General features: G+C 37.0%; 1 protein-coding gene and 1 pseudogene across 11 annotated transcripts in view; both read right to left on the bottom strand.

Moving 5' to 3' along the window:
- Positions 1-27,035, bottom strand: part of MAP2K5 (mitogen-activated protein kinase kinase 5) — a 318,144-nt gene that overhangs the window by 112,952 nt on the left and 178,157 nt on the right. For all 11 annotated transcript variants that reach the window (XM_077128319.1, XM_077128315.1, XM_077128316.1 and 8 more), the window contains 2 exons: positions 10,629-10,702; positions 9,617-9,667 (listed from right to left, as the gene is read on the bottom strand). In XM_077128319.1, coding sequence (XP_076984434.1) covers positions 9,617-9,667; positions 10,629-10,702 — 125 coding nt within the window. The remainder of the gene's footprint in view (positions 1-9,616; positions 9,668-10,628; positions 10,703-27,035) is intronic.
- LOC143656304 (protein LYRIC pseudogene) lies at positions 516-4,826 on the bottom strand (annotated as a pseudogene).

Raw genomic sequence — 27,035 nt, 5'->3', positions numbered from 1 at the left:
AAATATAATTCCCCATACATTGTTGCCATTTATGTTCAATCAAGAACTTGCAAAAAACATGAAAATCCTAAATCGTCTAAAATTACTGAAAACTAAAACCATAACCAAATGTTGCCTTCAACTCTGTTCCTTCTTTCCTTCCTCTCTTCCTTTCTTCATTCCACTAGCTGATAGCTATCAATATACAGCACTTCATACAGAATACAGCAAAAACAAACATGAATAATCCACATATAAAACATTTTCTGAGGACCCAGAATGACATTAAATATATTCATTACATTTGCTCACTGAACATTCAAAACAAATACAAACTACAAGCTGAAATAAAGCACAGAAAAACTAAAGAGAAAACATAGGAAAAGTGATAATGTCCACAAAAGAGAACTCATTGAGGATAAGACTGTGACAATTTCTTATTTCAGAAATTATTCTTACAGTGAGCTAACAAAAACTACTAAAATAATAATAATAAAATAATAATAATAATAATAATAAAAAAACTACCGTTATGACACAGTGCTTGAACAAGCTTACTCAGCAAAAGTAGGTAATAAGTTCCACAGGTCTATCCTGAAGAACTCATAAGGAAGACAGAGACTGAGAGATGTACCCCTAAAACTGACATAGAGCATAAGATAAGCTCTAATACATTTTAAATTTATGGAGTCTGGCCTTGATGGCCTGAGGTTGCACAAGACAAAGCTGTGCTTACACTTGAAGGCCAAGTGGCCTGCCAGGTCCTTTACCCTCTAAAACGAAACGAAACAAAACAAAACCAATCATGAGGTACCACACCAATAACAGACATTCTATGAAGGACATCTGCAGCTAAAACACTAAAGCTGGGGTTGCTTTCTGACATGACAGCTGTCACTAGTGTGGAAGGCTAAATAATGGGAAAAACATGACTCTAATCCGAAGCACCTCTATACTGAGGTCTAAGAGCGTGCGTGCATGTGTTGAGAGGGAACTGGTCTGGTCTTAATATGTATAGTAAGGAGTAGTGATGATCTAAAAATCAGAGTTTATAGAAGCTTTTAAAGGTCAGTGGCTCTCAGGTGGCAGTCACTCTGCCTAGCTATTTGAGGACAGAGATGAGGACCCACTACTGTGACTCAGGAATTGTCTGTATTTACAACACAACACCCCAGGGTTTACATATCAAAAGCAGGAATATACAAAGGTATACTCTTTGTATCTTCTGAAAAATATGAGTTTCTGGTGAGAGACTACTTAGAAAATTTATGAAGTGTGCACACATACTTTTTAGGCTGCCAAGCAATCCAAGTATGTATCACAAACCAGGGGGATTTTTTTTTGTTTTAAAGTCAGCAAGATCCCTGTGTGGGTAGCAGAACTTACTGTTTAAACAAGGGCTCTGGGTCAAATTGCCCTTGCTCAGATCTATCTTCCAGTTCACTAATTCTCTCTTCTGCTTCGTCCAATTTGCTGCTGAAAACAGTGAGTTTTACATTTTAGTTGATACATTTTTTATTTCTAGAAGTTTTGTTCGGGACTTTTTCGAATTTACTATGTGACTTTTATAATCTCTTTTTTTTTTTTTTTGCATCTTCAATGTTTTAATTAAGAACTTTTATAGACTGTAAACTAAACCATGACAATTTAGTTAAACAAATGATAAATGACTTTTTATTTGCACTTGTGATTCTTTTAATACAAACTGCTACCAACAAATATGTAAATATATGGCAGATTATGCATTTGATCAAAGCACTTTGATTTAAGCATAAAACAGATTTAAACGGTACAAGTTCTGTGCATAAGATCCAAGAAGTACCTACTAATTTGTAGGCAAACCTTCTTCTAATCAGAATCCTTTATTCCTCAAGTTGCAGATGAGATAGGGCACAATCTGTTGTAAACAGGGCACTGTTGTAAAACCAGGGTAATATTCTTAAATTAAGATCGTTCTTGTTAAATTGACTTTCCCAAGTGTCTTCCAGCACTAGAGTATATTCTGCTGACTTTTTAATTTCATAAATTAACTTTCCTTTGATTCAATTTTTATGGTGGTTGTGTTCACAGTTTTGTTTTAAAAATTGGTTGCAATTTATATAAAATTCTGTACATGTTCACAAATTATTGCATAAACAGCATAATCTTCAAGACAGTGTTTGCAAACACATGTCCAACTCAGGAAAAATATATTCACGTTTCCCGTCTGGCTTTTTTCTTCTTTTTTATTTGTTTGGGAGATTCCCAGCTATTTCAGACTTGGTCTGTGAAGGAGGCACACTATTTTGCTTAATATTAGACTTGGATTTATCTGTCTCTTGTACCATTGGTGGCACTTGGGAAGGGCTCTTATCAGAATCACTTTTTGATGAAATTACAGATGGCTCATTAGACACAGCAGATGGAAGAGTCTTGATAGGCTGGCTATTTTTGATGAGTATTTCAGCTGGATCACTAATACTTATGGTCTTCAAAGAAAAAGTTTTTTCCTGTTTTGGACGGACTTTATTAGAGGTATTCACTGGAAGCTCTACTCTAATCTCTTTTTCCAATTCTTCCGTGTCCTGTGTAGGAGAGTTATCTTCACCTTGCTTCTTCTTTTTCTTTTTTTTCTTTTTAGATTTCCCACTTGAAAGAGTTCCCTCTCCTTTCTCCTTGTCTTCATCCGAAACCTTCTGATCACCAGGAATTGGCTCCTGGGACTTTAGAAGTGAAGCCCTTTCTTCATCGACCCAATTCCCCACTCTTCTGCTGGCGCATTCCAGTCAGAGCTGGGATCAGCAGAAGACAGACCATTTAACCCAGACCATTCATCATCGATATAGGGCTGATTACGGCTAACATCCCACTGATAATCAGAAGTGGCAGACTGAGAAACTGGCTCAGCAGCAGTCCCAGAAACAGCAGAGTTAAGTGTGAGAGATGCAAAAGAAGCAGAATTCTGTTCAGAGGTATTCATTCCCCTATCCACACTAGACCAAGCAGCAATGCCAGAAAATATTGAACGGTCACTCCAACTCCTTCCCCAGTCTTTTCCATTTGCATTAGCATCTCCAGTGTCTTGACCCCAAGCAGATGGCTCATTTTTCCTCTTGCCTGCAGAAGCAGGTGAAACAGAGTTCCACTTCTCCTCACCTGCATTGATTTGTGAGGTGAGTTTTATAGACTTTTCATTCCATCCTCCTCCATTTACAGTGAGGTTTTCATTCAGTCCTGAAGAAACCTGAAGTGTAGAATCTCTTTTTCCAGACTTAAAGTTGCTAACTTGAACATTTAGATGAGAATCACCTTTATTCTTCTTGGAACCAACAGGAAATGATGCCGTTGTAAGTTGCTCGGTGGTAACTGTGATGGTATTTTCTATCCCAGGGATAGTTGAATCCAATGAACCAGAATCAGTCAGCACCTCATCACGTTTACGCTGCTGTCGTTTCTCTCTGTGACTAATTTTAGTTTCCCAGGCTCCTTCATCAACTTCCTTTCCATCATGGCGTGAACTGTTTTGCACTGCTTTAGCACCTGACTTTGATTTCTTCTTATTTTTCTTTGACTTTTCATTTTTTTTATCTGTCTCTAATGGCTGCTTTGCTGTCATACTTCGAGAAGTAAGGACAACCTCATCCTCAGTCGCTTCTACAGTTCGTCCATTTGGCACAGCGTGGAGTCTTGAGGACCAGGTGGCCTGGAGGCTGGAGACTGGGAGGGGTTTACTCACTTTTATAATTTCTTACCCCTTAAAATATTTTTGAGTTGTCATATATTTCTTTAAACATGACAAGCACAGCTGTTTAAAAATCTGGGGTCTTAACTGTATGTGCATCTGTTTCTGCTGTGTGTTGTTCCTGCTAGTTCTCCCCCATGTTGCTTTGTTTCTTTGTGCTCTGGTTTTCTCTGACAGTTTTTGCTCTTAAATAAATTTTTGGAGAGTTCTCTGAGGTCTAACCTCGTGAGAGATTTTATGTGTGTTTCTGCCAGGCAACTGGTACTAGCCACGTGGTTAATAGCCACGACCACTTCAAACCAACTTCTCTGCATGAAGCCCCTTGTCAACTAAGGCCACGTCGACAATCAGAGTGCAAATCTTCCAAAGCTAGTCTATGGCCTCAACTTCTTCCTTTTTCTTTTGCTTCTTTACTTAGCTCTGAGAAGCCTTTTCTTCAGTGTCCTAAGATTGGGGGAGAAGCATCAGCTTTAGATGTTTGCCCTTATATCGAGTGAAATACATTAGGGCCCACCATGATAAAGAGAAGGTTTCCTTTGAGCACCTTTGCCTTAGTTGGGCTCTGGAGCTTGACCTTTACTCCTCTATCCTGAGATGAATATAGGCAAATGACCTCAGAATAAGTAACTCTGGTACTCGTATATTTTGCTTTCCTCTGTTGTGAGATTATAATAAAAAAATTGTCCTGGGAGTTCCTATTGACTTTTCTTTTTAATATTTTTATTGATAAATCTCAACATACAAACATTCCATACATGGTATATAATCAGTGGCTCACAATATCATCACATAGTCATGTATTCATTATCATGGTCAGTTTTTAGAACATTTGCATCACCCAGAAAAAGAAAAAAGAAAAGATTCAGACATACCAAACCCCTTATCCTTCCCTCTCATTGACCACTAGTATTTCCATCTAGCCAATTTATTTTAATCTTTGTCTCCCCTATTATTTATTTTATTTTTTTTACTCATACCCTGAATAAAAATAGCATCAGACATAAGGTTTTCACAATCACACAGTCATACTGTAAAAGCTATATTATTATACAATCACCTCAAGAATCAAGGCTACCAGAACACAGCTCAACAGTTTCAGGTACTTCCCCCTAGCCACTCCAATATACCACAAAGTAAAAAGTGATATCTATATAATACATAAGAATAACCTCCAGAATAACCTCTTAACTCTGTTTGAAATCTCTCAGCCACTGAAACTTCATTTTGTCTCATTTTTCTCTTCCCCTTTTTGGTCAAGAAGGCTTTCTCAATCTCTCCCTTGATGCCAGACCCCAGCTCATCCCGGGATTTCTATTCCACTTTGCTAGGGAGATGTACAGCCCTGGGAGTCATGTCCCATGTAGCGGGGGAGGACAGTGAGTTCACTTGCTGTGTTAGCTGAGAGAGAGAGGCCACATCTGAGCAACAAAAGAGGTTCTCTGAGGGTGACTCTTAGGCCTAATTTTAAGTAAGCTTAGCCTATCCTTTGCAGGAGTAAGTTTCATAGGGGCAAATCCCAAGATCAAGGGCTCAGCCTATTGATTTGGTTATCTCCACTGCCTGAGAGAATATCAGAAATCCACTAAATGGGTAAGTTGAATATGTCCTCCTTTCTTTGTGCCCCAAGGAGACCTTGCAAATACTTCTTTATCCAATGCTCTAATTACTCTGGGATATATCAGGGTATCATACTAACCTGGACAAACCAAAAGAGTCCCACTCCCTATTCAAGACTCCATGTACTTACTGTGTTCAACTAAACTGACCATATAATTTAAATTAGTAAATGCACTATCCAAAATATAAATTTTGCACCAAATAAACATCTCTCCCTTTGATCTCACACAGTAGTTGAAGTTAATGTGTTGAAAAATCTTTTTTGCTTTGGATTAAAGTGTCTTTTTTTTTCCTTTCTTTTGCATGGGCAGGCACCAGAAATCGAACCTTGGTCTCTGGCATGGCAGGCAAGAATTCTGCCACTGTACCACCATCACATCACCCTAAAGTATCTTTCGAACCTAGTTATCTGCCCTTGAAAATTAGCATGTCCTTGAACAAACTGCTTTACCATCTGGGTGTGACTTCACATTTGTCAACAAGGAGGCTGGACCAGATGACTTTTCAACTCTCCTATGAGTGCTACTGCTAAATATGTCCCTATTAAATGTACATATGTTTTATATATATATATTTTAGAATCTTCAGAAGCCTCTGTCTTTTTTCTAATTACCACTTTTCTTTTAACTTACAATTCAGGATATAGAGAATGAAGTGAGAGTGTTCATTTACACAGCCTATTTCTTTCTGATTTATTTCCTTGTCAATATTTGACAATATTTGTCAATATTTTCTAACTATCACTTTTCTTCTAACTTACAATTCAGGATATAGAGAATGAAGTGATAGCGTTCACATACATAGCCTATTTCTTTCTGATTTATTTCCTTGTCAATATTTGAAATGCCTGGCTTGCTGTATTTGAGTAATTTTGGGTCTTCCTACGCCTTATAACACAGGTAAGATGCTTAATACAAAAATTAAATGCTCTGCTTATAACTAGTGAACAAGTCACTTTTGGAATGCAGCTTTTATGAACCAATTAATTCATTTACCACTGTATGAAGGGCTGGATATAGAGAATGAGCAGAATAAATCCTGCCCTTAAGAAGTTCATAATCTAGTCTGGGAGAGAGACATAAATAATGGGATATAGTAAGAAGCACAGAAGTTAAGAGTTTAGGTTCTGGAGGTTGATTGACTTAGGTTTGAATCCAGACTCTGGCACTTATTAGTCACAAGAACTTGGGTAAGTCTCTTAATTTCTCTGTGCATCAGTTTCCTCATCTGTAAAATGAGAGTAATATTATCTACCTCATAGGGTTGTGGTAAGGATTTAGTAAGTTACTATCTGTAAAGAGCTTTGAAGAATGACTAGCACATAGTACTAATTAAATGCCAGCTGTTATTATTTTTGATGTTATCACTGTACAGAAGGTGTGTATAAATATAAAGTGAGGGAAATGGATGCTAAATGAGGGCATTACATCAGATGACCTCTAACTATATATTTCCACAATTCACTATTTGTCCTCTACCCTACCTCCCCACCCCTGCTGTTTTAGTTTGCTAATGCTGCCAGAACGTAATACACCAGAAACAGACTGGCTTTCATAAATGGGATTTATTTAGTTTCAAATTTACTAATTTGGGAAAGCATACAGTGACTCTCTTCCTGTTTCTGGGTTCAAATAGCTTTCCTGAGGGTGTTTCCTTTCTGCATCTACAAATGTCTGGGTCTGAATGGGCCCTGAGCATTGAGCTGAGGTGTGCTGGGATGCTGAGCTGTTTTCTCTTTCTTCTCATTCTCCTTTAAAACCTCCATTTGATCAAATCAAAACCTTACTCACGGCAGAAGGCACTTCCCTTAGCCAACTGCAGATGTAATCAGCCATAGATGAATTTCATATGCTGATGACTTAAGTCCACAGCAAGAGAACTTGGCACCATAAACTAACTTGGCCAAGTTGACACCTGAACTTAATCACTTCATGTCACATTGCTTTTCTATTTCTGAGTCTTTGCTCATTCCTCCACGTTCTTTTCATATATGTGAATCTTCCATTTGGACATTATGTGCCTTCTGATTCTCTAAATGCATGTTTGGTGCACTTAAAGCTTTTATTATGCCATGTATAATACTATTATATAAAACCCTGTATTTTCTATTTCTGCCTAAGTTTTGGCTGTGTTTGAATAACAGAACGGAAGTTACTAAGTAAATACTGGTTGATTCATTGAAGGTACTCAGTTTTCAGTGGAACAGACGGAGTTGGCAAACTTTTTCTGTAAAGGGCCAAAGAGTAAGTATTTTTCACTCTGCAGGCCATATGTTCTCTGCCCCAACTGTCACAGCTACTGAACTCTACTACTGTAGTGCTAAAGCAGTCATAGGTAATGTAAACAAATGGGTGTGGCCATGTTCCAATAAAACTTTGTTTACAAAAATAGGCAGTAAACCAAATCTGGCCCAAGAGTTGTAGTTTGTTGACCTCTGGCATAAATCCTCATGTAGAACCAGAAATTACAAAATAGACCAGCTAAAATGTGGTGCAAGTCAAAGGTGAAAGAAAAAAAAAGTAAGCCCAGTCCTTCTGCATTACAAGACTGTAAGCTGCTGGGAGGACAGGGACTAATACCTATTACATAATAATAAATGTTATCTACACATTCCCTTTCCCCCCAATCTTTAATCTCACACCATATAGGCAAGCAGTTGGCCAAGTGCCTGCCAAATTGAAACAGAAGCTCTCACTCTCACTATTAAGCTTATACCTTCGACACCTTAAAATATAAAGTTAATGACTAGAATTCACTCACCTAAGACAGCTTTGCCAATCTGAGCTAATGTTTCATAAATGTAGTCCTCACATTTTCAATTAATGTATGGATGCATCACAATCATCCATAAAAAAAGGTAAAAAAGTAATTTCTTTAATGTACACCTGGGGAAGACAACTGTAATCTGAATTTGTACATTCAAGCATAATGCAATTTAATTATTACAGCAATTTAAAGCTACTAAGAACATGATGGGTAGCTGAGAAGTTGTTTCATTTTTTTTTTAAATTCACAGTGCTGTATATTCTTTCAAAGACTGAAACTAGAACATTCAGCAGAGCTTTGTTAACTATATGAGTATGTCATCAATCTCATCTAACTTGGTTAGAGTCACTTACTGACTCTTTTATAAAGACTACTTTTTATAAAGATAATTATGATAATTTCAGAGTTTAAATTATTTTTTTCACACATTACTTAGAAAAAGGGGAAAGAATGAATTTTCTTTAAAAACAACGCAAGACTATTCTGATATCTGAATGAAAACAAACTGCTTCGTCCTGTTCTAAGAATAAGATCCAGAGTTTCAACCACGCTAACACTTTTTATCAAGATAATATAGGAACAAAGAACACTGTGAATAAAATTTATGGTTTCAACCATACTAACATCTTTAACTTTATGATAAACAAAGACTATTTAGGTAGAAAAGGACTACCTAAATAAAGCTAGAGCTCTCATTAAAAAAAAAAAAATTAACCTTAACACGTTAAAGCAAAACAAAACTTTGTTCCAAAATGATATTAGATAAGCTTCCTGCTTGCCTACTATAGCCCCTCCTCCCATTCTTGAAGTGATTTTAGAAACAAACAAAAGCATTTTTATGGACACAAATAATCTCTTATTTAAAATGCAGAAAAAAAAGAAATAGAGGTGAAAGCCAAGTCTACATTAGTTATTGAAACAGTTCCATACTTGCACTTTTTGTTTTTCTAGAAATAAAAAGTGGAAGTTTTTATAAATTTATTTTAAAAAACTACAATAAATTTTACAGAGCAATGAACTATAATATGCATAAGTCCGATAACTAAACAAAATATAAAGGTACAAGTTCTAAAAAGAATTGTGTGCTAAGCCCTTACATTCAGAGATCCATAAGTAAGAATTGGTTGCATCAATAACTTAATTTTGATCTGATAACAAAGCATCTTTGTATTCCTGGAGAAATCAACCAACCTTATCGACTGATATTTTGGTATACTTGGGGATTAATTAAATAAGCAATGTGCCAATGTAGCCAATATGCTATAAAATGCAATTTTTATGTAGGATTAAACTTCAAAACTCAGCAATTTCACACTTGAAACAACCCAGTTAGAGTCAACTAAGTCAGATAAGTTGGTACCTCCTGTATAAACTCTAATGTCTTTTAGTAAGATTTGAAAATTGGATTGTGACTGGATTGAGTTTGTAATTTATGACCTGTTAGGCTAAAGTGGTGGAATTAATTCAAGAATTACAAAGTACATAAAGATAAAGATGTTGGTTTAAATGTTCTTTTTGCATAAGTTTACTTACCGCCATATAAGCATTTGTTCCAACATACGTCTTGGCTATAGAATTCACCAGCTATGAGACAAAACAGTCTGTTAGAACAATATAAAGATAATGTGGAAATAAAATGGGCAATTATTCCTCATTTAACCTACAATCATCATTCCTATAAATCAACTAAAAATTATGTAAAAGGGAACAAATTTATCTACAAAGGCATTAAAAATGATTAAATCTCTTTTCTTTTGGATGTGATTTCCAATTTAAACAAGCACAGCATTACAGTTTATAGCAGATAACCTTAAACAATTCACTTAAGCAGGATGCTTATCGCTTTAGTACCCCAAACCCGCCTGATATAAAAAGTCAATTTGAAGTAGAATTTGAACACATTCATTCTTTAGTCAGAAGGCTCAAGATGTGAATGAAGCCCCATGCGCTGCTAGGATGAAATGAACACTAAACACGCTGGAGGAATAACAGACTTTGACAACTCATAATACAACCATGACCTTTGCTTTGGTCTTCGTGTTTGGCTGAGAGTAAAGGTGGCTGCAATTCAAATCAACATCACAGCATGCTCATGGGTCACTATCACTGGGATTCTCAAGGGAGGCCCAAAATGGAAATTAATTAAAATTTGTGCTGCACATTGTAATGGCCCTCCACCATTGTTGCTCCCAATATTAATTTTTATTGTGGGCCAGTTGGGCTCCCCAGGCACAGCTCCCACTCTGCCCTCCCTTTTGTCTGGCCAAAACGCTTTCATATCAAAGCTGCATATCAATGAAGTTTGCCATTCGTAAGTAGTAATTACAATATCAGCAGTTTTTACTGTCATTAAACAATGAACAATCATATTCTGATGAAGGAAACTCGCTCAGAGATTAAAAATGAATAACACACTCCCGGTCGAGGAGAAGATGCAGAGGTTCTGTTTGTCTGGCAGCTAGGTGATTTTTCAATCCTGTCAGTAGATGGAAGATAAAAAGTGGATGTTGCAGAGAGAACAGATTGGGGAAAAAAAGAGACCTACCTGAGTGCTAACTCCAAAGTCACAGAGCTTGACCTGCCCTCTTGTGTTGACTAGCATATTGGAGGGCTTCACATCTAAAAATAACCAGAAGAAAGGCCATGCAACTAATGCCATGTCTACAGTGCTGCTTGAAAAAAAAAAAAAAGCACACACACACTATACCATGAGCAATGACATCATCTGCTTAGCCTGAAATTCTAATCATAAATTTAATTCAAAGCACTTTCTCCAGAGGCAAAATGTAAGGTCCTAGCTCCTCCACTTCCAACCATATTTGATTTCTACAAAAGCAAGGATTTGTCCCAAGTCAAAGGCAAATCCAATCTTGGCTTTCCACAACAGTAAATACACCCATCATCCTATTCCCAGCCTTTGGGGAAAAGTGGAAGATAAGAAAATGTAATCTTTTTTTGCAAATAACTTGCACAAAAAGAATTAGCTTTACTTTCAATGTGTAAATGTCAAGCCCCCCACCTCTTAGAAGCAGTTAAGGCCAAGGGGAAGCAAACAAGACAAAAACAAAAATTATGTATTGCTAGAAAGAGGTTATATTTAAAAGGAACAATGAGAAAATGAATATAGTATTGCTATTTTCTATGTTTTACATGGCACTTTAGATAATGACTCAGAAATTTAGCTAAAAGATATGAGGTATACATGTGTGCATGGATGCGTTCATCAATCTGTTTCATTTATCCCTCTCTTTTCTTACACCATTTTTGACTGCAGTTACCATTAACAAAAGAATTGACATAGTCTTCCCCAAAGCAGACATTCACTAAATAATGACACAAAGGGTTTCTGTAAGCATCATCAGTGTCAACAATGAGCCTTTTCAGGAATTCAGGGAGCCCATACCAACCATCCAAACAGGGCAGGAGCATATACTTTCAATGGTACAGAGCAGCACCTGCTTCCACACTCTGTCTTCAGTGGTAAAAGTTGTCTAGGACAGACAACTGTTTATATTTAATATGCCACATAACTGTAACCATCCCAAAACTGAACATGCAATTCATAATCTTTCATATAACATTAAAAAAATTTTTTATGAGTTAATTTCCCCCTGACCCTCCAATCTGTAATAGGGTACCTAACAAAGTATCTTGCCAGATTAGGTACTTAATTCAAATTTCAAGCTCACAGTCAGTAACCAACAATTATTGAACCCTACTTACCAAATGCCAGCCAATGTGCTTAGCAATGTGCTGGGTACATACATTCATGCTGCTTGACTGACACTAGAATGTCAACTCTTTGAACGCAAGGACTTTGTCTCTTTCATTGACTATGATAGTCCTTGCCTCTACAAGCGTGTCTGGTATAAACTAAGTGTTAAATAGATATCTGTTGAATAGAAGGATGAATAAATGAATGAAAACCATAAGCATATAGCATTATTTTATGTTTATGATTTTCTTTCATTGATGTGGGGTTAGCAGGCTAGGAGAACCTGTCTCTGTAGTGTGCCCTTCAGTTAACATGCACTGTACCCCATCTTTGAGGGGCTCTCTCTTTGTATACAAGTTGGTATATGTAGGGAGGTTTACATTCGCTCACCAACTGGTCTCTCCACCTTCAGTTTTCCCCAATTTCAGTATGATTCTTATACCACAGCATTTTAAAACCTTAAATATAACACTTTCACTATATCATTTTTCTCCTTAAGGAGGAAGTTAAAAGATTCCCTGACTCCAATATTCCCTGCATCCAGAACAATACATTATAGACGGTCCACAGCTGACTATGTCAATAAATGTTTGCCAAACTGAAAGAAATGTTAGACACATAGTTTGGCCTTACTGTATTTTTCTGAATTTAATTCTCAACTTTTGAATATTTTTCTTTGGGGAAATCTACTTTTTTTTTTATATCAGTGCCCTTAAATCACCCTTAAGCAACTACAATAGATGGAGACAGCTAACGAACAAATATTTTGAGCTCCTGGAAGACAGGGATGCTGTTTAGAAATCACAAGGAGAGCTGAAAGAAGCAAATCTTTAGCTTCAATCAGACACACATTTGACTTAAGTGGCTCAGCAGGGGAAGAATAAAACAACAAAACTGTCAGACTATATTCTAAAAGGCAAGGTGTAGATAAGAACTTTACTGCATTTTCCAGTTCTCCAACAACAGCATCTTCTTTTAACTTAAATGCAAGCCTACTTCTCAACTTTTGCACATTCACCTCTCAGCTTAATTTTCAGTACTTTGTGTATGAAAGCAAGAGACTTCCTGTCATCCACAAACCAACTTTGGTATTTCAACTAGACTGTTTAAATCATTCTCAAAAAATTTTTTTTCCCATTGCTAGGCCATCGTTCATCTTCTATGTTTTCCCTTCCCTTCTGTCCCACTATTTGACTTCTTCTGTCTACCTGAATCCTACGTCCATCAACTCAAGTACTCCAATTCCCTGTTGCACTAACTATGCAGCCATGAAAGTCACTGCTTCCTCTGAACTGTTACATCATTTGCTGTCTATATCATTTGTCTGGAACTAAGCATATGGTACTTTATACCAGCAGTTTGTTTATTATGTTTATTGCTATAGGTATCATCACTCTAAGTAATTAAGCTAATCAGTGTAGGTATATGCCTCACATTATGTTTGAATGTATACATCCAAACAAAGTATCTTGCTCACTGACTGACGGATTTTAAGCAATATACTATTTTTTCAAATACAAATGCCTCCAAATATTACCTTGAGACATAATTTAGATGTAAAAGAACCCTTTAAACAAAGTGAAGAGTGATTTCTGCACCTACTTCATTCTACAAACATACAGGTCAGGTGGGAAATACTATCAACGGACTCAAAAGACTTGAGTTTTAGTCTTTTTGACCCTGCCACAAACATCACATATATCCCTGGGAAAGTCATATACAACTTCTACATTTTAGTTTCCACATCTGCAGGGAGATAACTTTGGCCACTGTGTTAACCTTCAAGAATTGTGAGGGTCAGATGAAATAATGAATGTAAAGTTTTTTGGTTATTTTTCATTCTCAAACAGTTTTATTCACACATCATACAATCCAACCTAAGTTGACATGCCTTCACCACCATAACCTATATGAAAAAATTTCTTCTTCTTCCACAAAGAATCTATAGCCGTTTACCAATCCCCTGCCTACTGACATTTAGTTTTGGCATAATGCCTTCATTACATTCAGTGAAAACATATTATGATGTTATTGTTGACTACAGACTCTAGCTTACAGTGACAGTACTTTTTCCCATATACCATCCATTTCAAATACCCTGCAATACAGATATTTCTTTGTTCTTCCTCACGCAAAAACATTTTTTAATTTGTACTTGTTTTTATTAATTTAAAATTTTTTAAAACACCAAATGCAGATATTCTTAATTTTTTTATTTTATTTTATTTTATTATTTTTTTTTATTAATTAAAAAAAGAATTAACAAAACAATTAGAAATCATTCCAATCTACATGTACAATCAGTAATTCTTAATAACATCACATAGTTGCATATTCATCATTTCTTAGTACATTTGCATCGATTTAGAAAAAGAAATAAAAAGACAACAGAATAAGAATTAAAACAATAATAGAAAGAAAAAAAAACAAAAAAAAAACAAAAAAAACAAAAACAAAAAACCTATACCTCACATGCAGCTTCATTCAGTGTTTTAACATAACTGCATTACAATTGGGTAGTATTGTGCTGTCCATTTCTGAGTTTTTATATCCAGTCCCGTTGTACAGTCTGTATCCCTTCATCTCCAATTATCCCTTCTCTTTTTTTTTTTTTTTTTTAATTAACGGAAAAAAAGAAATTAACCCAACATTTAGAGATCATACCATTCTACACATGCAATCATTAATTCTTAACATCATCACGATATTCTTAATTTTTGATCATTCTGTTCTACATATATAATCAGTAATTCACAATATCATCACATAGTTCATATTCATCATGATCATTTCTTAGAACACTTGCATCATTCAAAAGAAGAAATAAAAAGAAAACATAACAAAATTCATACATACCATATCCCTTACTCCTCCAATTCATTCACCACTAGGATTTCAATCTAAATTTATTTTAACATTTGTTCCCATTACTTATTTTTTTTTTTTTTTTTTTTTTTAAAGGGAGGAAGGGAAGGAAAGACAGAGAAGGAAGGAAGGATAGAAGGAAGGAAGGGAGGAAGAAAGGGAAACATCTTTAAACATTTTCTTGTTTTATTATATTTTGTTTGTTTGTTTGTTTTTTACATGGGCTGGGGCCGGGAATCGAACCGAGGTCCTCCGGCATAGCAGGCAAGCACTCTTGCCCGCTGAGCCACCGCGGCCCGCCCCCCCATTACTTATTTTTATTCCATATGTTATAATTGTCTGTTGATAAGGCAGATAAAAGGAGCATCAGACACAAGGTTTTCACAATCACACAGTCACACTGTGAAAGCTGTATCATCATACAATCATCTTCAAGAAACATGGCTACTGGAACACAGCTCTACATTTTCAGGCAGTTCCCTCCAGCCTCTCCATTACATCTTGACTAATAAGGTGATAATCTATTTGATGCATAAGAATAACCTCCAGGATAACCTCTCGACTCTGCTTGGATTCTCTCAGCCATTGACACTTTATTTTGTCTCATTTCACTCTTTCCCCTTTTGGTCGAGAAGGTTTTCTCAATTCCTTGATGCTGAGTCTCAGCTCATTCTAGGGGTTTTCTCAATCCCTTGAAGCTGAGTCTCAGCTCATTCTAGGATTTCTGTCCCATGTTGCCAGAAAGGTTCACACCCCTGGGAGTCATGTTCCACACAGACAGGGGGAGGGTGGTAAGTTTGTTTGTTGTGTTGCCTGGAGACAGAGGCCACATCTGAGCAACAAAAGAGGTTATCTTGGAGGTGACTGTTAGGCCTAATTTTAAGTAGGCTTCACCTATCCTTTGTCGGGTTAAGTTTCATATGAACAAATCCCAAGATTGGGGGCTCAGCCTATAGCTTTGGTTGTCCGCACTGCTTGTGAGAATATCAGGAATTCAACTTGGGGAAGTTAAATTTTCCACCCTTCTCACCATTCCCTGAAGGGGACTTTGCAAATACTTTTTTATTCACTATTCAAATCACTCTGGGATTTATCGGGGCATTACTCTGGACAAACCAACAAAATCTCATGTCCTACTAAATGTTCAGTGTACTTATGGTGTTCAATTAAGTTGTCTACATAAGTTATATTAGGAAATACACTAGTCAAAATATAAATTTTGTACCAAATAAAAATTTTTTGCTTTAGTCTCACACATAAGTTAAAATTTTAAAATATTACCATTGATTTTCAGCACCCTGAAATAATGACATCACTTTGTTCTTCCTCATGCAAAAGCATTTTTTAAATTTGTACATTCAGTCACTATCATTATACACTCTAGACATTCCTAGATTATAGGAATAATATCATCTCAGTCTTAATCGTCAATCTTTCTTTCTGATTCATTTGTGTCCCCAGCCCTCCCGTCTCTATCATTCTCACATTCAGTTTCATTCAGTGTTTTAACATAATTGCATTACAGTTAGGCAGTACTGTGCTGTTCATTTCCGAGTTTTTACATTCAGTCATGTTGGACAATCTGCATCCCTTTAGCTCCAATGACCTAATATCTCACCCTGTTTCTATCTCCTGATGGTCTCTGTTACCAATGAAATTCTCCAAGTTTATTCACTAAAGTCACTTCATATCATTGAGACCATACAGTATTTGTCCTTTTGTTTCTGGCTAACCTCACTCAGCATAATGTCCTTAAGGTCCATCCATGTTGTTATGTACTTTATAACTTTATTCTGTCTTACAGCTGCATAATATTCCATCATATGTATATACCACAGTTTGTTTAGCCACTCATCTGCTGATGGACATTCTGGCTGTTTCCACCTCATGGCAATTGTGAATAATGCTGCTATAAACATTGGTGTGCAAATGTCCATTTCTGTCCATGCCCTCATGTCCTCTGAGTAGATACGTAGCAATAGCATTGCCGGGTCATATGACAATTCTATATTCAGCTTTTTGAGGAACCGCCAAACTGCCTTCCACAGCGGTTGCACCATTTGTCATTCCCATTAACAGTGAGTAAGTGTGGCTCTTTCTCCACATCCTCTCCAGCACTTGTCATTTTCTGTTTTGTTGATAATGGCCATTCTGGTGGGTGTGAGATGATATCTCATGGTGGTTTTGATTTGCATTTCTCTAACGGCCAGGGACGGTGAGCATCTCTTCATGTGGCTTTTGGCCGTTTGTATTTCCTCTTCTGAGAAGTGTCTGTTCAAGTCTTTTTCCCATTTTGTAATTGGATTGGCTATCTTTTTGTTGTTGAGTTGAACAATCTCTTTATAAATTCTGGACACTAGACCATCTTGGCCCCTTCTCAAACATAAAGTTTTTGAAACTGCAAATACTCTATAAAAGTGTTATTATTATCAACTGATAATCAACCAAATTACAAAAGGCAATACACTTCACTATATTTAGGAAATTATTTGTATTGCTACCATAGCAATTTAAGCTGTATTCAAAAAAAATGCTAGCTGAAGAAAAATAAATTTTCAAATTTCAGTAAGTAGAACTGTAAAACCAATTTAACATTAATGAGGAAGCATTTTTGTGAGGCCCATATGTATATTGTTTTCATCTTTGCCCTACTATACAGCATGTTCAATACAGCAGCTAAAGCAATTCTTCCAAAACCTAAATCAGACCATACCACTTCTCTGCTAGAAACCTCTAATGGCTTCCCAACTCAATGAAAACCAGAAGTCCTCATAATGGTCTCTAAGGTCTTTTATAAACTGGCCTCCATTACCTATGGGCTCTCATTTTCACTACACCTCTCCCTGCCCACTCTCAATCCTGTGAGCCTTCTTGCCAGGCTCCCACTTAGTGGTTTCATATCCCTGAAACACTCTGCTTATATATATGGCTTATTCTTTCCCTTCTTTAAGGTTTCTGCTCATGTTATGTTTATAAGAGAAGCCCTACTCAACCAACCAGTATGAAACAGCAATACCTTCCCACCCCAGACACTCCTTTTCCCTCCTACCCTTTTCAATGTTCTCCTTAACTATGAATATACTATGGCCAAATGTGTAAATCTGTCAACTCTTGGCCCTCCCCTCTTGATGGGGAAGTTCATGAATGAACAGACTTGATCTGATTTATTAACTACTATATCCCAAGCACCCAGAATGGTGCCTAGTACAAACAAGAGACACTCAATAAGTATATGTTGAACACATGGTCACTGACGGTTGTGTCAACTAAGAGATGGGCAAAACATACTCACCTACAAAAAGCATGAATTCTACCTGAGAAGGAACAGTGTCTTTTTTTCACTTAATGGAACACTTTTCAGAATGAATACATTTCACTATTGAATACATTTCAGAATGACATTTTCATTTTGAAAATAATCTATAGTGATTCAAAAATACTCATTCAACAAATATTTTTTCACTCTTTATCACGTGCCAGATATGGTACCAGGCGGTACAGTAAGAAACATAAGTAGATTTCATCTCTGAGGAACATACAGACCGGGAGATTTAATGTTCTTACCCCAAAGACTGCATATGAGATTTCAGGATAACAACATTTCTTATGTATACTGTAAATGGGATTTTTCCTTCTGAACAACTGGCATGCCTCCTATTATAAAGACAGTAAGAATTGGCAGCTAAACAATTACCAAGCTAGCTGTGCATTTTAAAAAATAAAGTTTTTTGAGTTTCAATCCAGATCTACTCAATCAGAACCTTTGGGCCAGTTTTTAAAAGCTTGACAAATTAATCTAATACAGCTGGTCTGCAAGATTAAAAATAAAAGTGACAAAACCCACTTATTTGACTACTAGAAAGTTCAGGTTAACTCAAGAGAAATTTATTTTGCTTCCCTTTACTTTTTTTGTATGCTATATGCGGGGGGTCACATTTCCTTCTTTTTCTATGTGAGTATCCCCATTGTAGCACCATTTGCTGATTTTTTCTTTGTTTGTTTGCTTGATCGTTTGTTTGGGAAGTGCATGGCAGGTGAGAATTCTACCAATGAACTACCCTTGTAATCCCCTCCCTTTACTTTTTAAAATTAATTTTACGTTTTTATACCAATGGTATTGCAGCTATTTTTGATGTACAGTTTGGTTACTTTGACAAATGTATATAACCAAGTAATCACTGCCACAATCACGATGTGGAACATTTCAATCATTCTAAAGTTTACTTGGGCTCCTTTACAGACAACCACAGCCTGACCCCCCAACCCCCAGCCTCTGGTAACCAATAATTGGTTACCGTTATTATATATTAGATTTACCTTTTCTACATACATTATAAATTCCACAATATGTTGTTGTAATTTTTGCTTTAACCAGTCTGACGATTAGTGTTTGGATGGTATTATCTCTGTCATTATATTAAAGTGGGTATCTTGTAGACAGTATACAGTTGGGTCTTGCTTTACTAACCAGTCTGACAACATCTGCCTTTTAATTGACGTGTTTAGACTATTTACAATTACCATAATTATTGATATTCTGGGTTCAAGTTTACTATTCTTCTGTTTGACCCATCTGGTCTTTGTTCTTTTTTCTTCTTTTCCTACCTTTTTCTGGATAAGTTAAGCTATTCTTAGGATCCCATGTTCTCTCTACTATTGACTTCTAACACAGGGCTTGGCAAACTTTTTCTATAAATGGCCACAGAGTAAATATGTTAGTCTTTGTTGCAATTATTCAACTCTGTCTATGTGGTGCAAAAATGACCACAGACCGTATAGCCAATGGCTGTGTGCCAATAAAATTTTGATTATAAAAAGTTACTAGGCCAAGAGAGATTGGAGAGGTGTGGCCAAGATGGCGGCTTAGCAATGTGCATGTTTTAGTTCATCCTCCAGAACAACTACTAAATAACCAGAAACAGTACAGAACAGCTCCCGGAGCCACGTCAGTGACCGGACACACAGCGTACCCCAGTCTGGACCAGCTGCGACCCCGCCCCCCCCCCTCGAATTGTGAGTGCCCCAAGTCGCCGTGGCCAGCACCCCTCCCCCACAGGCTGCTTCCCAGAGAGGAAAGGAAAGGAAATTTACCAGCAGCAGGGACTGAGCACAATTAAATGCCAATTGTGGAATGAATTAACAAATACTGACTACTAAAAATAGCCCCCAGCTCAGGTGAACCTGGTCAAGACAGAGGTCGCTCCTTGGGGTAATGGAAAAAGAGGAAAGGGGAGGAAACGGAGGTTTTTGTGGCTGTGTTTCTACGGAGGCTTGGCTGCCTCTGGATTCAGTGGTGGGACTTCTCGGGTTGCAGCTGCCCCAGGCATAGTCAGAAACGGACTGCTCTCAGGGCTGTCTCCCACCTGTGTCTTCCGGAGGGGAGAGGTGAAGCCCAACTCAGGTGGAATCCCTTCCTCAAGGAATTCAGACCCCAGGGCTTGGCAATTTGAAGCCATTAAAACCAGCCTACAACCTCTCCACTGTCTCCACCACACCCCCAGCAGGGAGAGTCTGCCAAAGTTAAAGGTGCCACATCTTTTGCTGGTGGGACCCGCAGGCAGACAAGCACCACATACTGCGCAGGGTAAGAAAAACAGCCCAGAGACTTCAAAGGAAAGTCTTTAAACCTGCTGGGCCTCACCCTCAGGGAAAACACGTAGGTGACTCCTTCCCCCTGAAAGGAGGCCAGTTTAGTCCGGGAAAACCCGAATGGAGCCTATAATACCTACGTAGACCCTCCTAAGGGTGGGGAGGGAAAAGGCATCGTACAAGCAGGGCAAGAAACAAGAAAACAAGAACTGAAAAATTATCCTCTGTTAAACAAAACCTAAGCTAGAGGTCCAGCAAAAGCTGAACTGAATGTCAAAGAACAGATAGACAACAAACTCATCCAGCAAGAAACCCCTAGGTAAGAGAAGTGAAAGCAATCTCCAGAATAAACTAATTAAGGTAATCAAATGTCTAGATGGCAGCAAAAACTAACAAATCACACCAGGAAAATTGAAGATGTGGCCCAGTCAAAGGAACAAAACAAAAGTTCAAACGAGATACAAGAGCTGAAACAATTAATTCAGAATATACAAAAAGACATGGAAAACCTCAGCAAAAACCAAATCAATGAATTGAGGGAGGATATGAAGAAGGCAAGGAATGAACAAAAAGAAGAAATGGAAAGTCTGAAAAAAAGAATCACAGAACTTATTGGAATGAAAGGTACAGTAGAAGAGATAAAAAAACAATGGAAACATACAATGGTAGATTTCAAGAGACAGAGGTTAGGATTAGTGAACTGGAGGATGGAACATCTGAAATCTGACAAGAAACAGAAACTATAGGGAAAAAAATGGAAAAATATCAGTAGGGACTCAGGGAACTGAATGATAATATGAAGCACACAAATATACATGTTGTGGGTGTCCCAGAAGGAGAAAAGAAGGGAAAAGGAGGAGAAAAACTAATGGAAGAAATTATCACTGAAAATTTCCCAACTCTTATGAAAGACCTAAATTTGCAGATCCAAGCAGTGCAGCATACCCCAAAGAGAATAGATCCAAATAGACGTTCTTTAAGACACTTACTAGTCAGAATGTCAGAGGTCAAAGAGAAAGAGAGGATCTTGAAAGCAGCAAGAGAAAAGCAATCCATCACATACAAGGGAAACCCAATAAGGCTATGTGTAGATTTCTCAGCAGAAATCATGGAGGCGAGAAGACAGTGGGATGATATATTTAAATTACTAAAAGAGAAAAACTGCCAACCAAGAATTCTAAATCCAGCAAAATTGTCCTTCAAAAATGAGGGAGAAATTAAAACATTTTCAGACATAAATCACTGAGAGAATTTGTGACCAAGATAGCAGCTCTGCAAGAAATACTAAAGGGAGCACTAGAGACTGATATGAAAGCACAAAAGAAAGAGGTGTGGAGAAGAGTGTAGAAAGAAGGAAAATTAGATATGACATATAAAATCCAAAAGGCAACATGGTAGAAGAAAGTACTACCCGTACAGTAATAACACTAAATGTTAATGGATTGAACTCCCCAATCAAAAGACATAGACTGGAAGAATGGATTAAAAAACAGGATCCTTCTATATGCTGTCTACAAGAAACACATCTTAGACCCAAAGATAAACATAGGTTGAAAGTGAAGGGTTAGGAAAAGATATTACATGCAAATAACAACCAGAAAAGAGCAGGAGTAGCTATACTAATATCCAACAAATTGGACTTCAAATGTAAGACACTTAAAAGAGACAAAGAAGGATACTATGTACTAATAAAAGGAACAATTCAACCTGAAGACATAACAATCATAAATATTTATGCACCGAACCAGAATGCCCCAAAATACATGAGGCAAACACTGAAAAGGAAAATAGACACATCTACCCTAATAGCTGGAGACTTCAATTCCCCACTCTCATCAATGGACAGAACATCTAGACAGAGGATCAATAAAGAAACAGAGAATTTGAATAATACAATAAATGAGCTAGACTTAACAGACATTTATAGGACATTACACCCCACAACAGCAGGATACATCTTTTTCTCAAGTGCTCATGGATCATTCTCAAAGACAGACCATATGCTGGGTCACAAAGCAAGTCTCAATAAATTTAAAAAGATTGAAATCATACAAAACACTTTCTCAGATCATAAAGGAATGAAGTTGGAAATCAATGATAGGCAGAGCGACAGAAAATTCACAAATACGTGGAGACTCAACAACACACTCTTAAACAACCAGTGGGTCAAGGAAGAAATTACAAGAGAAATCAGTAAATATCTCGAGACAAATGAAAATGAAAATGAAAACACAACATATCAAATCTTATGGGACACAGCAAAGGCAGTGCTAAGAGGGAAATTTATTGCCCTAAATGTCTATATTAAAAAAAGAAGAACGGGCAAAAATTCAGGAATTAACTGTTCACTTGGAAGAACTGGAGAAAGAACAGCAAAATGACCCCAAAGCAAGTAAAAGGAAAGAAATAACAAAGATTAGAGCAGAAATAAATGAAACTGAGAACATGAAAACAACTGAGAAAATCAATAAAACCAGAAGCTGGTTCTATGAGAAAATCAATAAGATTGATGGGCCCTTAGCAAGACTGACAAAAAGAAGAAGAGAGAGGATGCAAATAAATAAGATCAGAAATGGAAGAGGAGACATAACCACTGACCCCACAGAAATAAAGGAGGTAATAACAGGATACTATGAACAACTTTACGCTAATAAATACAACAATGTAGATGAAATGGACAACTTCCTAGAAAGGCATGAACAACCAACTTTGACGCAAGAAGAAATAGATGACCTCAACAAACCAATCACAAGTAAATAAATTGAATCAGTCATTAAAAAGCTTCCCAAAAAGAAAAGTCCAGGACCAGACGGCTTCTCGTAAATTCTACCAAACATTCTGGAAAGAATTAGTACCAATCCTGCTCAAACTCTTCAAAAAAATTGAAGAGGAGAGAAAGCTACGTAACTCATTCTATGAAGCCAAAATCACCCTCATACCAAAACCAGACAGAGATAGTACAAAAAAAGAAAACTACAAACCAATCTCTCTAATGAAAATAGATTCAAAAATCCTCAATAAAATTCTGGCAAATCGAATCCAGTAAAACATTAAATGAATTATACATCATGGCCAAGTAGGATTCATCCCAGGTATGCAAGGATGGTTCAACATAAGAAAATCAACTAATGTAATACACCATATCAACAAATCAAAGCAGAAAAACCACATGATCATCTCAGTTGATACAGAGAAGGCAATTGACAAAATTCAACATCCTGGCCTGCTGAAAACAGATCAAAGGATAGGAATACAAGGGTACTTCCTTAAAATGATAAAGGGAATATATGAAAAACCCACAGGTAACATCATCCTCAATGGGGAAACAATGAAACTTTCCCCGTAAGATCAGGAACAAGACAAGGATGTCCACTATCACCACTGTTATTCAACATTGTGTTGGAGATTCTAGCCAGAGCAATTAGAAAAGAAAAAGAAATACAAGGCATCAAAATTGGAAAGGAAGAAGTAAAACACTAACTGTTTGCAGATGATATGATACTATATGTCGAAACCCCTGAAAAATCCACAGCAAAACTACTAGAGCTAATAAATGAGTACATCAAAGTGGCAGGTTACAAGATCAACACTCAAAAATCTGCAGTGTTTCTATACACTACTAATGAAAAATCTGAGGGGGAAATCAAGAAAAGAATCCATTTATAATTACAACTAAAAGAATAAAATACTTAGGAATAAATTTAACTAAAGAGACAAAAGACCTATACAAAGAAAACTACAAGAAACTGTTAAAAGAAATCACAGAAGACCTAAATAGATGGAAGGGCATACCGTGTTCATAGATTGGAAGACTAAATATAGTTAAGATGTCAATTCTGCCTAAATTGATTTACAGATTCAACGCAATACCAATCAAAATCCCAATAACTTACTTTTCAGAAATAGAAAAACCAATAAGCAAATTTATCTGAAAGGGTAGGGTGCCCTGAACTGCTAAAAGTATCTTGAGGAAAAAAAAACCGAAGCTGGAGGTCTCGCGCTGCCTGACTTTAAGGCATATTATGAAGCCACAGTGGTCAAAACAGCATGGTACTGACATAAAGACAGATATATTGGCCAATCGAATCGAACAGAGTGTTCAGATATAGACCCTCACATCTTTGGACATTTGATCTTTGCTAAGGCAGTCAAGCCAACTCACCTGGGACAGGTGCCTATAAATGGTGCCTAGAGAACTGGATATCCATATGCAAAAGAATGAAAGAGGACCCGTATCTCACACCCTATACAAAAGTTAACTCAAAATGGATCAAAGATCTAAACATTAGGTCTAAGATCATAAAACAGAGGAAACTGTAGGGAAATATCTTATAAATCTTATAATTGGAGGCAGTTTTATAGACCTTACACCCAAAGCAAGAGCACTGAAGAAAGAAAGAAAGAAATGGGAACTCCTCAAAATTAAACACTTTTGTGCATCAAAGAACTTCATCAAGAAAGTAAAAAGACAGCCTATACAATGGGAGACAATATTTGGAAATGACATATCAGATAAAGGTCTAGTGTCCAGAATTTATAAAGAGATTGTTCAACTCAACAACAAAAAGACAGCCAATCAAATTACAAAATGGGAAAAAGACTTGAACAGACACTTCTCAGAAGAGGAAATACAAATGGCCAAAAGCCACATGAAGAGATGCTCAACGTCCCTGGCCGTTAGAGAAATACAAATCAAAACCACCATGAGATATCATCTCACACCCACCAGAATGGCCATTATCAACAAAACAGAAAATGACAAGTGCTGGAGAGGATTTGGAGAAAGAGGCACACTTATTCACTGTTGGTGGGAGTGTCAAATGGTGCAACCGCTGTGGAAGGCAGTTTGGCGGTTCCTCAAAAAGCTGAATATAGAATTGTCATATGACCCGGCAATGCTATTGCTACGTATCTACTCAGAGGACATGAGGGCATGGACAGAAATGGACATTTGCACACCAATGTTTATAGCACCATTATTTACAATTGCCAAGAGATGGAAACAACCAAAATGTCCATCAACAGACGAGTGGCTAAACAAACTGTGGTATATACATACGATGGAATATTATGCAGCTTTAAGACAGAATAAACTTCTGAAGTATGTAACAACATGGATGGACCTTGAGAACATTATGTTGAGTGAGACTAGCCAAAAACTAAAGGACAAATACTGTATAGTCTCACTGATATGAAGTGACATTAGTGAATAAACTAGGAATATGTTGTTGGTAACAGAGACCATCAGGAGATAGAAATAGGGTAAGATATTGGGTAACTGAAGCTGACGGATACAGACTGTGCAACAGGACTGAATAAAAAAACTCAGAAATGGACAGCACAATACTACCTAACTGTAATACAATTATTTTAAAACACTGAATGAAGCTGCAAGTGAGAATGATAGAGGGAGGAGGGCTGGGGACATAAATGAAATCAGAAAGAAAGCTAGATATTAAAGATTGAGATGGTATAATCTAGGAATGCCTAGAGTGTATAATAATAGTGAAATGTACAATGTACAAATTTAAAAAATGCTTTTGCATGAGGAAGAACAAAGTAATATTGCAGCGTGCTGAAAATAGATGGTAATTAATATTTTAAAATGTCACCTTATGTGTGAGACTAAAGCAAAAAATGTTTATTTGTTACAAAATTTATATTTCGACTAGTGCATTTCCTAATATAACTTATGTAGATAGTTTGATTGAACGCCATAAGTACTTAGAATCTCAGGTAGGACATGAGATTTCGTTGGTTTGTCCAGAGTGATGCCCCGACGAATCCCAGAGTGATTCGATCAGTGAGTGGAAAAGTATCTGCAAAGCCCCCTTCAGGGAATGGTGGGAATGGGGAGAAATTCAACTTCTCCAAGTTCAATTCTTGATATTCTCCCAAGCAGTGTGGACAACCAAAGCTAGAGGCTGAGCCCCCAGTCTTGGGGTTTGTTCATATGAAACTTAACCCCACAAAGGATAGGTCAAGTCTACTTAAAATTTAGGCCTAAGAGTCACCCCCAAGAGAGCCTCTTTTGTTGCTCAGATGTGGCCTCTCTCTCTCCAGCCAACAGAACGAGAGTCTCACCAACCTCCCCCTCTCTGTGTGGGACATGACTCCCAGGGGTGTGGACCTTCCTGGCAACGTGGGACAGAGATCCTGGAATGACCTGAGACTCAGCATCAAGGGATTGAGAAAAACCCTAGAATGAGCTGAGAATTAACATCAAGGGATTGAGAGAACCTTCTCCACCAAAAGGGGGAAGAGTGAAATGAGACTAAGTGTCAATGGCTGAGAGATTCCAAGCAGAGTCGAGAGGTTATCCTGGAGGTTATTCTTACGCATTAAGTAGATATCACCTTGTTGTTCAAGATGTAGTGGAGAGACTGGAGGGAACTCCCTGAAAATGTAGAGCTGTGTTCCAGTAGCCAAGTTTCTTGATGATGATTGTATAATGATATAGCTTTCACAGTGTGACTCTGTGATTGTGAAAACCTTGTGTCTGATGCTCCTTTTATCTACCATATCAACAGACAAGTAGAACATATGGAATAAAAATAAATAATAGGGAGAACAAATGTTAAAATAAATTTAATTTGAAATGGTAGTGATAAATGAAAGCAAGGGTAAAGGGTATGGCATGTATAATGCTTTTTTTTCTGTTATCGTTTTATTTCTTTTTCTGTCGTCTTTTTATTTCTTTTTCTAAATCGATGCAAGTATTCTAAGAAATGATGAATATGCAACTATGTGATGATATTAAGAATTACTAATTATATATGTAGA

This window comes from Tamandua tetradactyla, chromosome 14 (genome assembly GCF_023851605.1).
Source record: "Tamandua tetradactyla isolate mTamTet1 chromosome 14, mTamTet1.pri, whole genome shotgun sequence".
In the NCBI taxonomy this organism is placed as follows: Eukaryota; Metazoa; Chordata; class Mammalia; order Pilosa; family Myrmecophagidae; genus Tamandua; species Tamandua tetradactyla.
This window is presented reverse-complemented; position numbering and strand designations above follow the sequence as displayed.